Below are 17,736 nucleotides of genomic sequence, written 5' to 3' on the forward strand. Positions count from 1 at the left end.
AATTTCATCATGTGATATAGAATATTTTATGACAACAACTATACAAATTGTATGTAAAAATCCACATCAAATTACAGAGGGGGACATTCCACAGAGGTCTAATGTTGATAAGCCATCTATGAAGAATGGAATAATCCACCACATGGGGGTGCCTTCATCATGTGAAAACTGTATAATTTGGGTGAAATTTTTGAACTTGGATTAGGGTTGGGATTCTATAAGTAGACTTTTTGGGTGTTTCTACTTTGTAATCTTAGCCTATCGGATAGCCTTCGGCCATGGACATAGTCACACAAGGCGACGCCTGTTGTGCTTTCACTGAACCCTAAAATCAAACATCACCATCATAGTCATTTGGATTAGTAACTAAGCTAGTGCTGCCTTTGCTTCTACTTTTAGTAATGCTACCTCTTCTAAGTTCACTTCATACCAGCTTAAAATCTGAAGTACGTACTGCTCCTTCCTATTGGTTTACTACTACTATAAGTCTATAACTACACGACTTTGTTTTTTTCTCAACGACTACTATAACTACACTACTAACAGCCATGAGCAAGTTCTATTGAGCCATTTAAGGTTCCATGGGTACTTTAGAAACTTAATTTTCATAGAATTTACTGGAGTTTGGAAGGAGGATTTTATTTGGAATTGTCTCTCTCTCTCTCTCTCTCTCTCTCTCTCTCTCTCTCACACACACACACACACACACACACACACACACACACACACACATTCATTTTCCTTCATTAATATCAATCTCGCCCCCCTCGTCCGCCAGAAAGCAAATGGAGTGGACACCCACTCATTCATTCACTCACTCATAACCCTCACAACCCTTTACCTGTCCTCCCATAAAACAGCTATCCATTATCTCAAAACCGCTTTCCACATCATAAAACCACTTATCTAACCCTTTTCCCACTCAACCAGATCGACCACCCCCATCTCTTTCTACACATAAATCCTCCCCAACGCTCTCTCTCTCTCTCTCTCTCTCTCTCTCTCTCTCTATACAAACACCTTCTCCTCCTCACTTTATTTTTGTTCTTGTACTAGTTCATCTTCTTTTGCAGAACAGTTTCTCAGATCTAGCCATCGCAGAAATGTCGGTCGATGTCGTGTCCGAACGCGTTTGCTACATCCACTGCAACTTATGCAACACCATCTTAGCGGTACATGACTTCTTTCTTTAACTTTGAATTTTCCTCCGGGTGTAATTGGTAAAGCCACCCATAAATCTAGTTCTTCGAGAAAATAATCGATAAGCTAACCCACCCGTCTCCTGAATATGTTGTAATTCTCCATGAATTCCCAGAGCAACCTGTTGAAAATATGAAACCCAACAATTGCCTTATCCATTTGTCTATGGTTATTTTATTTTTTTTCAAGTTCGTTTTGGCCACACAGCCTAAATGCTACGACGAATTAAAATTCCTAATCTTTGGGGAAATGATAAATTTTTTCATCTAGAAACTCAAGCATAAAGTCAACATTACTTCATAGAAGTTAGTATGATTTTGTTTCTTGTAAATAAATCTGTACTTCATGGCTATTGTTAAGCGGTTTTCACCCCGAACGCCTAAAAGAACATAACGAATCGGAATTATAAATCTTCATTAAAATGAGGTTCTATATGTATTGTCAACAAATCTATGCTTTATCTTTAACTGGGTTTTAGCCTAAAGTCTAAACAATCTGATGAGTTTAGATAACTACAACTTCCAAAAAAAAAAAGACAAGAATTCTTATGTTTCTTCATGTCTATTGTGAAGCCGATTTTTACTCCAAGCCTAAATAATATTTGGAATTAAAATTCCATATCTTTGAGACTATGGGAGGAATACCCATCTCTTTAATTTGTAGTTTCACTTAAAAGATATTTATGATTTATAGTTATCCCTAAAAGGAAATTTGGCCCCAAAGCCTGTAACAAAATAAGAAACCAAAATCCTAAAACTTAGAGAAAATGTATCGATTAACCATCTATTTAATTTGTTTTTATTCACCTTGAAACTCCCAGCTATAGCTCTTTCTAGGGAGCAATAATTATTAAAAGCAAAACAAGGTGAAGAGAAAAAGATGGAAAAGGAAGAAATGCCCTCATTGAGAGTTGACCTTACCGATAAAGCCGTTGAAAGTACGAAATCAACCTTCACCTAATTTTTTCATAGTTTTTAGGCTTATTGCTAACATACCTTTAATTCATGGTCATTAGAAGGCGATAAAATAACTAATTGGAAGTTTTCATCTTTGAGAAACTTTTAGTTGACCTAAATTTTTTAAATGAAGATCTCAGAAACATACAAACATAGCATCCACTCAAGGGGTCTTGCCTTCAATCTGTAATGGAAAACATTTCTAATGACCTACATGAAATTGTAACAGATAAAGAAACTCGAATGTTCTACATGATATCGTGTATGAGAGTTTATAATCATAGGTGATACTTAATAAGGAAACCATACAATATGGTGTTTCCACAGCTAACAAGAAGACCATTTATATTAAAAAACTATACATTAGTTATATTTGATGATTAGATCTTGTCAAAGATCTAATTTAAAGTTAAATATTACCTTTATCAGCACATATAGCGATTTGTATTCTCCTTTACAGGAAGCCATCTCTCTATGTTCAGTTATCCATAAGATGATCCCAAAAAAGTTTCTAATGATACAAGTTCCACAACCAACAAAGTTATCTTGATCCAATGTTTCATGTTAAAATCTGTATGTGGTATAAAATGGATTTTAACTCCACAGCTTAAACTATTAGATACAACCTTAATGGAAAAATAATAGACTCTCTTCTCTTTAACTAGTAGATATCGCTTCTTTCTGTTGTAAGAACTTATGTGGGCAATCATGGATTTGAGATCAATGTCTACATTGTTGAATGAGATTAAGTGTGAAATTATTGGACTTGATCTCTCAATTGGTGATTGAAGTACGCAAAATCGTCTTTTTCGTTTATGATTTTACTCTCTCTCTCTCTCTCTCTCTCTATATATATATATATATATATATATATATATATATATATATATATATATATATATCGGTATGGTTTTACTATTGATTTTACATCACCGCCCCCCCCCCCCCCCCCCCCCCCCCCCCACACACACACACAACCCATCCACCCACACACCTACACAGACCCATACACAAAACCAAACAAAGATAAAGATGTTGAAAAATGTAAAGATGTTAATCAGAGTGCTTATATTTCAAATTGAAATGTGTTTGCAGGCATGTGTGTGCGTGTTGATGTTGTAATTGCCCTAAGGATTTTCTGTCCCAAAGTTGAACAATATAATAAATCAAGTTATAATTTACTAAGAAACTAGAACAAATACCCATATCTTCATCTTTACTTGTCCCTTGATAGAGACTCAAATCTATAATCCGTGATATTGTTAAGTGGATTTTAGCACCAAATAACGTAAATATATGAGATTCAAGCACTAAATCTTTGGAAAAAATTATCAATTATCTCGTAGAGGCTCATTGATAAAGTTATTTTGGTAGGTAAGTTGGGATTGATTCTCCAACCTCTAGGTTGAAGAACAAAGCCTTGACCATTGAGCTAGAGGCTCAATCCCGGATCATTGATTAAGTTGTGCCAAACAAAATCTCAATATCGACCCGGAATATAGCACATAGCAATAGCCGCCCAATCTTAGGTAACCTATGATTGGTGTTATTTAGGGTTTCATCTTTGAAACAACCAATTACTCCAAAACCTTAAGCTGTTAGAGTGTTATTTTATCATTTATACTTCAACATTTCCTCCCACATGTCGTCCCTCTTTTTTGGGTTGGCCGTACACATGGACTTTTTAATATCAAGGAGCTGTTGGTTTTTGAACCCTGGACCTTTCGTGAGGTAATAGCTCTAATACCATGCGAAACATCCAATTATGCCAAAAGCTTAAGTTGTTAGAGTTGGTGTTATTTAATCATTTATACTTCAACATCATCCCTATTTTTGCTCTCGAGGAAAGGCGGTTAGTGCTCTTTGTATTACTTTTATTACAAATTTTGAGGTTCTCCCCATGGCCACATTCTTTTTTCTTTTTTTTTTGGTTAAAAAAGTTATCTTTTATTTTGCTAGATTTATTTCTATAAAAACCACTTTGAGGGCCACTTAACGTCACTAAAAGAAAAACCAATTGTCGTGATGGATAATTAAACATCGTTGTAAGTCATTTATAGTGACGGTTATTGTTACTGTCGCCAATTATATAGCTTTAGCAATGGCACCTTATTTTCACCATCTTTTTCTTTACCTCTCACATGTAAAGGAGTTAATGAGTTTGGGTCCTCTAGATGTCAACCCATATGTTGTTTTTTCATGCTTCTTCTTATCTTTCCTCGTTCAAAATTTCTTTGATAATGGTTTTCGTCGAGAAAAAGAAGTGATAAAATGAACAATTATTCATAGGATCTCCTTTCAATCATTCATCATCATAAAGCTCAGCTTTCTTCAAATGCCTGTTTCGAAATCAAACCAGCAATTATAAAATTCTAAGAAAGAGAACATGAAATCTAATGGTTAGTTCATGTCACTTTACACATGGAGGTGTTTGATAGCAATGGTAATCTCTCTCTCTCTCTCTCTCTCTCTCTCTCTCTCTCTCTCTCTCTCTCTCTCTCCGCATACATTCCACCCACTTTCTCAGTATTTTAACCTCCCTTTTGTTTTTTCCATTAAATGACATTATTTTTAGGGAAATACAAACGCAAGTAGGTGCAAATGCATCTACTTTTAGACAAGAAATAAACAAGAGGGCTTAGAGGGGTGAAAATGCTAGAAAAGGTGGAAATATTATCCTCAACCCCACCCATGCACACACTCTGTGTGTGTGTCTCACCACCATGTTTTGATAAAGGGACAAACTCAGCTTGCATTACATTTTTAACCAGCGTTCAAAGGCTATTACTATTCCCAAAAAAGATCACAACAGCCAATTAGAGAAGTGTAAAATAAAGTCAGTAGTCCCATTGCTAAAACATGGTTGTGTGGATATCACTAGCACACACACAAGTTAAGAATACCTCTCTTTCCAATACAAAACCACTTAATATTCCCCTTAAGACCCTTTGATTAAATAAATTAGCACTAATGACATTCCAGGGAATTCATAACGACTTTCACTTTCGAATACAGAATTAATTTTTATGACAGTTTTCCAAAATACTACTTTCAAAGATACAATTTTTTAAGATACATGATAGTTTAATTAACAAATTCCAACACTACCCCTTAAGTCAAAATTGACAAAAAAGGAAAAAGAAGAAGAAAAAAACTTTAACCATTAGCTACATGAACTTCTGCATTATATGGGATCTTCATTTTGAACTTGGTAATTCCATCTTTGAGAAAATTGATGTGATTCTTCAATGCTTCGACTTGTTCTATTCTTCCATGATATGATGATAGTTAACGTTGCATCAAATGATAGGGTAAGCATTCTAGTAGGAAATAAATAACAACTTGTGTTGGGCTTTCTTCAACTTTTGTAGTATTGAAGCCATTTTCAAAATATTCATTGTGAAGCTCATTGTCACCGACTTTAAATGTATCTTTAAAAATGTGTATAAGGTCAGAGCATTATTTTCAAACTTTATAAACAGGAGGCTTTAAATTAAGGGTTTTGTTAACGATTGCCCCCGTTAAGGTGCATTGAAAATGTAAATCTACACATTGTTTGAGAAAAAAGACTCAAAAGCCATGTAAAACTCTTAATCCCTGTGTAAATTTATTGTAGATTTACATTTTGTTAACGAGTGCCTTAAGGGCACTGGTTAAGCATCATTTAATGACCATTGAGAACATGATTTTACAAGTACTTTTATACTTTTACACCCATTTTGAGATTTTTTTCATAAGAGAAGGAAATTGTTCTCTTTTGCATCTCACAATTGAAGACACTTGTCTAAAAAACCAACTTGAGAAATAATACAAAAATATTAATCTCTTCCTAGATTTACTAAATTTAATATTTCTTGATTATCATATGAAAATATAATCCTAGATATAGAGTAGAAGATTGTTATCCACTCTAGAAAAATATTTGATTATTTCTCTTAAACTTAAAAAATTCCAAACTATAATTACCATAGATTTAAAAAAAAATAAAAATTAATCATCATTCTAAATACAAGTTTTACAACCCAAACATTAAAAGAAGAAGAGTTTTTTGATACTTGAATTTTGAGAAAACAATCTACTCTGACATACCATCACTTCTCTTATGATCTCTTTTTGTAGAAGTCTCAGATTAAAAAATCAAAAAAAAAATTAATTTTTTTTAGATATTAGACTCGAATATCTTTTCTTCGGCAGTTATAACAACCCATTTAAAATTGGAATCTTACATATTTAAAATTTTGAAATTGTACTTTTGAGGACAAATATTGATTGTTCTAATTCTAAATGTAGCTGGCTTTGATACCACTTGTTGGCACCAACAAAAATAGCTCGTTGCATAAAGTTACCATAAAAAAGTATATGAAGGAGCTATGGAGATACACAACCAAGGGCCAAGTGTAGACTTCTATGTATATGGAATGAATTATAAGATAATTTGCCTTTTTCTTTTCTTCTTTTCTTCTTTTCTTCTTTTCTCTTCTTGTTTTTTCCTTCATTTTATGACCCATAGGTTCAACATATACGTAGACCCACAAGACTCTAAACTCCTTAGCTCTTTTGCTATTTAAAAATGTATTCAACATATTAGTTGTAGTTCCCGTATGATGTTTGATAACACAACTTACAACTTAATGTTCCCCATAAGACAAATTTATAGAATAACTTAGCATTAACGATATTCTAGGAAATGCCTAACTTCTCTTTCTAATACAAAAATACTTTTCAAGACTTCACCATTTTTCAAAACACTACTTTCCAAGATGTAACTTTTTAAAATACCAACTCATCATAAGGAACTTATTTTATAATTATAATTTATTATGATATAATTATTTTTTATTTTTTTGCAGGTAAGTGTTCCATGCAAGAACTTGTTCAACATCGTTACAGTCAGATGTGGACATTGTGCTAATTTATTATCTGTGAATATGGAAGCTTCACAGCAAACATTCCATTTTCAAGATCTTCAGGTAGAATTATTTGTTTCCTTCATGGTTATCTTTTTTTTTTTTATGGGTAAGAGAATAATATATAATTTACAATAGAAAAGATAATGCAACAGTAGTTTGATGATAAGGCAGAAATATTTTCCTTCTATTTCATAAGTTCAATATTGTTATGAAAATAAATTATAGGATTGTACTAGAAAGATGGGCAGGAACCCTAAATAAAAACAAGTTGACTTTTCTAAACAATTGGAGAGAAACTGCTTCTTCTTTTTTTATGTTCAAAATCACATAGTTTTACCCTTATTTTTAGGAGATTTTGTGAGGAAATGTTGATGAATTTTTTGTTCTTAGTCATGAATAGTAATTTTTTTTTTTCTAAAATGGGAGGGAACATATATCTATATGTTTAGATTTACCTGAAGGATTTCAAATGCATTAATATGATTTTCCACCCACAAGGAATTCTTCATAAAATGAATTCATACAATAAAAAGAGATATTTGTATTGTTTGGGTGATGCATTTCTCTTTTTGATGAAATATTTTGCAGAATCAAAACCTCAATTCGTACAATTATGGTAGGGATCGTGGTTCTTCTTCCAATGGCAATAGGACTACAATGTTGGACTCTACAGAGCAAGATCAGCCACGGATGCTCCCAATACGTCGTAAATCTCTCTCTAACCCTTTATCTATCTGTCATAAGATTCAACCAAGATAGCCACCTATTAATCTTCTAAAGTCCACCAAATGAAAGTGAGTCCCCTTTCTGTAGTCACAAAACTATGCCCCGACGAATTTTCATGGGAGAAAGCTTTTGACAATTTTCGTTGAATGCATATCATAGACCGAAATTATCAAATTCAAATAATCTCAGGAGAAATCAATTCCATTGTTGAACTTGTCCCGAGCTATTGCTATGTAGTTCCATTCATTGATGGTTACAAAATTTGGATTTGAGAATAATTTGACGAGAGAAGATAAAAAAAACGAGAAATCCAAGTGAAGAGTTTGTGAAAAGTTCTAAAATGATGCAAGTATTTTTTATAGACACACGTATCTGGTATGTATGAGTGCACACACACACACACACACACACACACACACACACACACACGAACACACACACACACACACGCACACGTATTTTTCTAGGTAAGACTCAATAAAAAGCTTTCAAGGATGGTTGCTTACATGGTTTTTCTAAATTAGGTTTTGAAATTAATTTTTATTACACTTTGTTTTCTCAACTAAGCCTTTGTCCCAAACTACTTGGGGTCGGCTAATGACTCCTTTAGAAAACTTTCATAGAGAAGGTGAACGGATCTACCCGACCCAAATTGACTAAGTCTACTCTTACTCTTGACACTAGTTGGTTTGTCTACATGGATCATTTTCTTCCATTCTATCCTATCCAAGGTCATGTTCTCTGTTATGTCCCTAGCCCTCAGGTTTTTCCTCACTGTTTCTACGCAAGTTGTTTTTGGTCCTCCCGTGTTTTCATAGCCTATCCCAAGGCCGGATAAAGGAGGAGGGTAGGCGTCAGGTTGGCAGCCAGATGTATACTTTGCCACTTTTCTGTGAAATGAATCCTACAGAAAATTCTATGAAAATTACACTTATTCTTCTAGTACTTTTTAATTTCTAAGATATTTACAAACTATATATATGAGAAATTGATGATTTATTCAGCAAAATCATGTTTAATTTACTTGTTTTTCACTTGGGAAATCGTATTTTATTAAAAAAATGCAAGAATTTTCGGATTGTACAAGTTATTTAAATTCCTTAAAGAATTAAAAATTTTCAAGAACTTTTCAGTTATTCTGTCCAAAATATGGTTCGTGTAATATGGCGAGAGTCCGTATATAATAACACATAAATTAAAGCTAAAATGCTTTTATTTACAATTACAATTATATCCTTATACTTTTAAATGCATCTCTACAAGCAAGCAAGCCAATGTTCAATTACATGGTCCTTGTAATTTATGACATCTATATCAATAACATTTCTTAAATATGAAAAAATCATGGATATTTTACGAAAAGGAAGAAAAGGATAACACTTTATGGATTTCAGCTAATATTTATTTCTTATTATCATGAATGTTTCTCTAAGCAGCCCCAGAGAAAAGGCAGCGTGTTCCTTCTGCATATAACAAGTTTATTAAGTGAGTTTTTACTTCTCATTTTATGAGTTTCATCTCTTGATCACAGAACATGCTTTTGGCACTAACATTAGATGTTGAGTTGTAAGATTTAGCACTCTTTGTTCATTCATCTTCTTTTACAGGGAGGAGATCCAAAGGATAAAGGCTAGTAATCCTGACATTAGCCATAGGGAGGCTTTCAGTACTGCAGCAAAAAATGTAAGTATTAGAGAAGATCATGTAACCGGGGTAATAAATAATATGATCTTGTTTAATGTATTATGGATACGTTAATGAGATCTATTTACTATGTTAGAGGGTAAAATTTGTGATATCTATCTTGTGGGGATAAATTAGCTAGCTATGTACAAATTAAGGGTTAAAACTTTGTTTAATTATCAATTATTCAATTGAGGTCAGATGGACTAAAAGTTGAGGGAAAAAGAACCTCAGAGTCATTGTTTTCCCCCATGAGGAGTTTATGAGGAATTAAAATTGCATGACATCTACAAATATACACTGATTGCAAGAATTTAGTTGATTTCATCCCTTCTTTTAACTTTTAAGAACCTTTTAGTCAATTCCCTTCTTTTAGGACCTTGTGAATTACACTTTACACTAATGTACTACCATATTCGTTGACCCTGCAAAGGTATCTTCACTGACCCCTCTTTGGCCCCCCCATCCCTCCTCAAGATCATTGATGAAGACCGAAATGGAACCCCCTACACAAGGCTGTAATCTACTTTTGTATCTTATTTGTACTTTTGGTTCCCAACGGGATCCTTGCATCCCATTGAGACTGTTGGCTTCTAAGCCCCCCTAGCTGTTTCTTTTTTCTTTTTCTTTTTTATCAATGATATCTGGTAGGGGTCTTGCCTAACCCTAGCTAACACATCAAAAAAGAAAAAAGAAAAATCGCTGACCCGTTTCTAACTATAGTGATCCCTTTTCCTACATATTTTGTTCAAAAAATTCTAGAAGCCTAATAAAAACCCTATCTAATATAAAGCAAAAACTGCTGATTATCTTGGAGATTTTCGTTAGGTGTTCAATTCACAATAAGTGCAATTCTTTCTATAGAAGGTTTGCTTGAATTATTAGCAGATAACAAAGAGACTACACATTATAAACTTGAAACTAGTACAGATTAATGATGTTTTCATTGCAATCTATAGCCATGCCCAAAAGGATATGTTTGAAAATAGTTTGCATTTATTCCTTGCAATAAGAACATGTTAGCCTTTGATTTAATATCCTCTCCTCATAAAACACTATACTGTAATTTTCCTCATTTTTTACATTCATTATAGTCCATTTACCATGTAAATTACTGTGTAGAATCACACAGTTTCATGTTGCATTAATGTCTTTAGAAATAACTATAGAATCAATTAGATTTACTAAATTAGTTTTTTTTTTTCTTTTTATGTTTTTTTTTTTTTTTTCATTTTTTTAATTTCTATTTTGTTTGCAGTGGGCACATTTCCCTCACATTCATTTTGGGCTAACCCTTGATGGAAACAAGAAAGTAAAACTCGATGAGGCTTTTGTTGGGGAAGGAGCCCAAAAGACTAAAGGATTCTATTGAGAAGATGCAGTTTGTAAGTACAAACTAGTTGTTTTCATGTACCTCTGTTGAAATAAGATTCTAAGGATCCTCAAGCCATCTGTCTCAAGACTCAGTAACTATTGGACTACCTAATATGTTTATTTCTTCGGTCATTCGTTTTATAGTTTTATATCTAGGAATGGATTAATCTTTAAATCTAGTAGTTGCATTTGTGGTGAAATTCTCAATTGAACTATATCCTATTTGAAACATGTCTTTTCTCTCTCTACTTTTATTTTGTGTGGAAGTTGAAAATATTCCTTGCCAAGTAGGTCAAAAGCTACAAGTACATTGAAGGATGCATGATTTCTTGTGCACATAGAAAACAGAAATTATGTTAGAAAGATGAAAAATGTGACTAAACAAGTTTTCCATTCACAAAATTGAGCATTCTTTAAAATGCATATATGACATCCACAAAATAAACTATATTTTCCCTTCTGCAAAAGAAGATGTTTTGGTTGTTAATGAGTTTAAAATAACTTTGAATCTATGAAATCATTTTATCTGTCTTTATTCCTACACCTGAATGACAAAGTTTATTTGAATACTAATAATAGCTAGCATGCCTTTTTCTTGGGCCTTGTTGGGTCAGGGCAGGTTTTTTACCCGCCCATTAGAACGCGTAACATGAATAATGTGCCATTAAGCAATCGTATGAGTGAGGATTCTATTAATGATTTTGGATTTAGAAATGCTTCTCCTATGAAGAGGTCTTTGATACAGGGGGGCTGTTGGGTGCATTGGGTAAGAGAGGAATGTTAGGGTTTATCTTTTAAGGTTTATGAAGAAGTGAGAATTTTTTGGTATCTTTTAAAATAATTTAGAACTTAATCCCTTCTTATAGAGAACCCGAGGTAAATTGAAAATGGGGTTTGGAAGGACCTTAGCAGTATATTTATGAACTTATGAGTAACATAAAGTATATTAAAATGTTACTTCCACATGTGTATGATAAAAAGAAAAGATAGAGGTAATTGAAGAGCTATACTATAAATCAAATGCAATAGATTCCATGTATCAAACGAAAGGAAAAACATGATTAAAACAGTCATGCAAAAAACTTACCTATCATTTCTGGGGTCTTGAAATCTGCACCATTTATCCACTCGAGAGGTTAAACTATCCCTAAATGCCTACACATTCTATCCTTCAAACCATATAAGAGGTGGGTTTTGCCTCCTTTGTCGATGTATTTTGGGTTATTTACCCTTTTGTTAGAGAGGCAAGGAGGGTAGTCCTTTCCTTATTTGAGAGAGAGAGAGAGAGGGAGAGAGAGAGAGATCCTTTGGTTTTTTGGGAACAAGTTTGGAGTCAATCTCAAAGCTTTTCTTACACACTCCCAATCTTCAATACCAAACAAACACCGAATTTGATGGCACCAACGACGGCACATAACTGCCTCGGTATTTGAATTGACAAGAAACAAATGCCTGCCTGCTGGGCCTGCTGTCTACACTGTACGAAAAATATATGAATGGGCTAATTGATATGGGCACTCCCTTCTTTATTTATTAAATGCACTCTCCTCTTCCTTCTTTTTATACTTATATTAGCTAAACTAGCTGGCAACATCTGACATTAACATAGGCTTTATAATTTTATTAGGGTTGGGAAGATGGGTCAATGGGTCAGTCTACGCTAACTTATGAAATCAATGGGCTCTGGCTTTATACGTAGTATAGAAATTTGCTTTAATTAAAGGTTGTTTACAATTCATTTCCCAAAAAGTTATCGAGAACAAAAACTAGGAAGTGCCAATATCATTTCCACCCATTTCCTAGATTTTCTCCCCATTTTGTTTATCTTTTTTCTTGAAAAACATTGACACCCCTTCTGTTCATAAAAAAATTGGTCACTAACTCACTATTGCATTGTGTGTTAGTAGAAGACTGTTAATTACGAGGCTCCCTAATATGAGTAGGGCTATCAATGGGCCTAGACGGTCCCATAGATCCAACGGATCATATGCTAAATGACATGATTTGGGATGATTTGGGTCATGTCCACTGGATCCATATATATATCTAAATTATTTTGGTACGTAGCCACAAAATCCGATAGAGCGTCCTAGATCCAATTGGAGGACCAACCAATGAATGATTTAAATCTTTGAAGAAGGTGGACACTACAAAAACAGTGTAAGCTGGATATGATTATATCAGAATCTGAGACGTCTCTTCAAGTGGGTTTCTTTTTTCCTGACGAAATTCGGCTGTCTTTTTCCTGTCATATCAAATGGTGGGAAGCTTTGACAGATTCTCGATGGGGAGTTGCCTTTTCGTGGTGCGAGTATCAATGCATTATTCTGTCAGACACACTTCAAATTGGGGGGTCGATTTAAGATATTGGGGGGGTCGGTTTATCACTGCCCTATTTTTATTTTCTCTTTTAACTTGTGCCGACACCCCCACGTCAAATTCTCACTATTCCGCCACCCAAATGTTTAAAAACAATTAGAGCTAGTTTGGAAATAATTTCCACTCTAATTTCTCTACTTACAATAAGGCCTTCCATGTTTGGATTTAAGTAAGTTTCTGAAAAAAGTTTGGAAAGGAAAATATTACTAAAATTTCCTACTTCTTTTACGTATGAAAAGAGATAAGTTGAACAAATCCTATTCAAGTTCTACTTAAAGGGACTTCCAATTTATGATACTATCACTCTAAATCAAACATAATCATATCAGTTTGTTCAAAATCATGTAAAGACAAAAAAAAAAATCTTCCTTATGAAGTGTTTTTCTTACAATCCAAACAGGGCCTAAGAGGATTTACATTTACGTAAAAAAATTTCTACTTTTGCTTTACACTTTCTCTAATTACTTACGTGGCATGCTCCATTTCTTTGGTTTATTAGAGAGAGAGAGAGAGAGAGAGAGAGAGAGAGAGAGATGTTATGTCTGAATCCCTTGCCGTGAGTGATATGTGGTGATGCAGCCTTTGGCATTCATGTGTCAACTTCAAATCCATTTTATGGGAAGTAGATCTCTATCTTTCTCACTACAGACAAAAAAAAGACTGAATTTGAATTTGATAACACACCGAATTCCTTTCTTGGGAATGAGTATGGACCCATGCACGTAATATAATGTTCAAACAAAAAAGGAAACAGCCATAGTAAATAATAATAATAATAAACATGACTCCCTATCACACACCACCCTCTTCTCATCAATTTGGGGAGGGAAGGTATGTAGTGTTGTTGTCATTTGTTATAAGCAAAGGACGAGCATTAAAGCCCCCCCCCCCTACATACGTCTCTCCTATTTATGAAACCGTTATAGCTTGTAATGTGAGCCTGAAAAGAATGATAGTAATAAAAGAGAGCTGCTAGGGAAATGGGATTTGGTTTCCAAATTAAAAAAAGACGAGGTCCTCTGACTTTACACGTGAACAAGAAGACCACAAAGTGCAAAAATATGTGAAAATGATCAAATATTCAGTCATTTTTACCTCTTTATTTTCTGTTCAGATCCCATTTTATAAGTGTTTTCCATAATTAAAATGAGTAAAAATAAAATCAAAGTCACTCTAACACTGTAAATAGTCAGAATTAACAGGATTTTACCTTAAAATATGTAAGTTGCACCCCCCATTGGTTGTAAATCACTAAAGTGCATTTTTGGCTTTTCATCCCATTTAATGCACTTTGGTGATTTACAGCCAATGGGGGCGCCCTTTCATCCTTTTTTTTTTGGCAAGGGCGCCCTTCATTTTAGAACACCAAATAATAGTACTAGAGGAGCTATAAAATTAGGTGTTCTAACATGAAGGGCGCCCTCACAAACACGGATGAAAGGGTGCCCCCATTGGTTGTAAAGTGCATTTAATGTTATCTAGCTTTTCATCCCACCTACTGCACTTTGGTGATTTACAACCAATGGGAGATGCCCTTTCATCCCCTTTTTTTGCAAGAGCGTCCTTCATTTTAGAGCACCTATAGGAGTAATTATGCTCTCATTTCCTGTTTGTTAAATGGGCGTATGTTATTCTATTGAATTTTGGTTTTCATTGTTTATAAGGAGTTTTTATATGGTGGCCGACCGTCAAACAAGAAGGGCAAAGAGAGAAAAAACCCTCTCCCTTGATTTTTGATCCAGGTCAAACTCCCTTTTTTTACTTTTACCTTTATCAAAAATCAACGTGGTTGATTTTTTCTCTCTCCGCCCTTTATATGTAAAGGGCCGCCACCATATAATTTCTCATTTATAAGTTCTTGGTCTGTGATGATCATGGAAATAAAAAAGGGTGAGAACTTGGGAGTATCTTGTTTCTTGTCTGTTTATATATGTTATATTGTCAACTGGATTTGGGCCATGTTGGGTTTGTGATATCACAATAACCTCAAAGAAAATATGAAGACTTCTTATACTGTTTCTTATTGTAACTTACCAACTTCTTCTAAAGCTTAAGCTCTCGGAGAAAGGCGTTATTTTTCTTTTATACTTTAACACTCCCCCGCACGCGTGTGTGGCCCACTTGGCAAACACGTGGCACATGTGGTCCCACTTTGGGCCGACCATCACATATCGTATATGGATATTTGCTATGCGGGAGGTTTGAACTCGAGACCTTTGGCTTTGATACCATGTTAACTTACCAACTTCTCCAAAGCTTAAGCTCTTGGAGAAAGGCGTTATTTTTCTTTTATACTTTAACACTTGTACAGTTCTCATTTTTTTTTCAGGGACGAAATGAGGGTTTCCTACAATGATCGATGTGAACTACCTACAAGGGGCGGTTCACCTTATATTCATTGTAACCCAAAAATCAATTTTCTTAAACATGGATTTATTATTATTTTTTAAACTGTAATAGATTATAGTAGAAAGAAACAAAAGATACGCAAACCGGAGGTAAGGAAAATGAAGAAAAAACACAAAGCAACAAAAAGCCTAAATATAAAAACAAAAAATCATGGAGGGAGAAAGTCAAAATGGCTATAGACTCCCTTCTAGCTCCCTCTCTTGCCAATCGATCTGCCTCGCTATTAGCCGATCTTCTAACATGACGATAGGAATGTTTTGATTCTCCGCTCGATCCTTAATTTCTTCAATAATGTGTAGAAATCTCCATGGGGGTTGATGACTGGCAACAAAATTTAACTTCACCTTCCCTAGCCTGGGGGAGGTGTGTTTGGGGGGGGGGGAGTACCATCTAGATAAATGAATCTCTATCATCTCCCGGTCTCCCAAGACCTCTCTATCCTTGCCATAGGTCGATAAGAAAAGTGAATGTGAAGCAAGGAAGAAATTTTACCCATAGTTAACGGGATCACCTTAGAGAATAGGAAAAGGGGACTTTCAAATATACCTTCGAATATTCTAGCATTTCTTTCCTTCCATATCACTCATATAGTAGCGAGGAGAATCACTCTCCATAACCCTTGCCCTTTCGCTTTCCAAGGAGATAGAAACTAGCTATTAAGCAATTCTGCGATGTCGATGAAAATGACCAGGACAATCCAAATCTCATCAAAATACGGCTCCAAATGGATCTCGCTGATCTGCAATGAAATAAGATGTGGGATGATGATTCCCCCGCCTCTAGCAAAGGGGGCAGTGATCAATAATAATCATTCTACGCCTTCAAAGATGATCCACCATGTGGATCTTTTCTTGGAAAGCCATCCATGCGAATGCGCAAACCCTCAGAGAAGCCTGATGCTCCACACCCTAGATACATCAAAGACCCTAAGACAAGGTACAATATAGTTATAGAATGATTTTACGCTTAACTCCCCAGAGGAGCACCAGATCCAAACCCTTTTGTCCGTTCCACTTCTTTTGATGTAGCAAGCATCCAATAATTCCATTAACCGAGCAACCATTTCTACCTCTCTGCCAAAGAAATTCCATCTAAGCAAGTTGGTCCCAATTAACTCGCCCCTCCTCCCTCACAAAAGCCTCCTTATTTAAATTCACTGCAAATAAGCCAGGGAACTCCTCATAAATCGGTATCTCATGACACCACCAATCTTTCCAGAACTTAATTTGGTCTTCTTTATTAACTTTGAACTTAATCCCAGCCCTGAACTTGAATAATTACTTTTGAATATTGCTCCAAAAAGTGAATCCAACCTGGAAATATCTATCATTTGAATACCAATTTCCTGGAGAATCGTACTTACTATCAATCACTTTTTCCCATAAGTGATCCCTTTCATGACCAGATCTCTATAACCATTTTCCAAGCAAAGCTACATTAACTCCTTTAAGCCTTCTGATACCTAAGTCCCTTGCTTTTATCGACTTGCAAATATCTTTCCATCTTACCAATGACATCTTTCTTCTTTCATCTTATCCACCCCATAAAAACCTCCTCTGTATTTGTTCAATCCGACTAATTGCACTACTTGGACATCTAAATACAGACAGCTAGTAAATAGGGATGGTGGCCAAAACTGATTTTATTAAAGTAATTAGACCTCCTAGAGAAACTAAATTTCGCTTCCATGTATTCAACATTTTCTCAACTCTCTCAATAATCGGATCCTAAATCTTCTTCCTAAGACTTCCCTTGCATAAAGGAAGGCCTAGATATGATGATGGAAGATGGTCAACTTGACACCCAAGAAGCTTTGCAAGAAGACTATTCTTCTCATAGCAATGGAGAATCGCCTTCAATTTAAGGACTTCTTTGTCTTTCGGCTCACAGGACATAAGAGTATCATCTGCGAATTGAAGGTGAGTGGGACTAATACTTCCTGCGCCCCAATCTTAAATCCCAAAATTAGTCCATGTCTTCGACAAGACTCGATCATTCTGCTGAGAGTTTTGGCAATGATTAGAAAGAGGAAGGGGATAGCGGGTCCGATTGTCTAAGGGCTCTTGAAGATTTAAAAAGGCTAGCCTCTAGGCAATCCA

At 34.8% G+C, this 17,736-nt stretch overlaps 1 protein-coding gene across 1 annotated transcript; it reads left to right on the forward strand.

Annotated features, from left to right (window-relative positions):
- Positions 1-743: 743 nt before the first annotated feature.
- On the forward strand, positions 744-11,097 carry YAB2 (Plant-specific transcription factor YABBY family protein). Its single transcript, XM_077369592.1, has 6 exons — positions 744-1,172; positions 7,007-7,126; positions 7,655-7,772; positions 9,229-9,277; positions 9,400-9,475; positions 10,734-11,097. The coding sequence occupies exons 1-6, from the start codon at positions 1,104-1,106 to the stop codon at positions 10,845-10,847; spliced, it is 546 nt and encodes a 181-aa protein (XP_077225707.1). The 5' UTR covers positions 744-1,103; the 3' UTR covers positions 10,848-11,097.
- The last annotated feature ends 6,639 nt before the right edge of the window (positions 11,098-17,736 follow it).

The sequence above is a fragment of the Tasmannia lanceolata genome, unplaced genomic scaffold, assembly GCF_043159265.1.
Source record: "Tasmannia lanceolata isolate RefF3 unplaced genomic scaffold, GAP_Taslan_0.1 ptg000029l, whole genome shotgun sequence".
Classification (NCBI taxonomy): Eukaryota; Viridiplantae; Streptophyta; class Magnoliopsida; order Canellales; family Winteraceae; genus Tasmannia; species Tasmannia lanceolata.

Bases quoted from the DNA above. Each gene is read 5' to 3' on its own strand.
- YAB2 (XM_077369592.1), top strand. From the start codon at position 1,104: ATGTCGGTCGATGTCGTGTCCGAACGCGTTTGCTACATCCACTGCAAC. The intron at 7,773-9,228 runs GTAAATCTCTCT...TTCTCTAAGCAG, and splicing joins ACGGATGCTCCCAATACGTC to CCCCAGAGAAAAGGCAGCGT. The intron at 9,278-9,399 runs GTGAGTTTTTAC...CTTCTTTTACAG, and splicing joins GCATATAACAAGTTTATTAA to GGAGGAGATCCAAAGGATAA.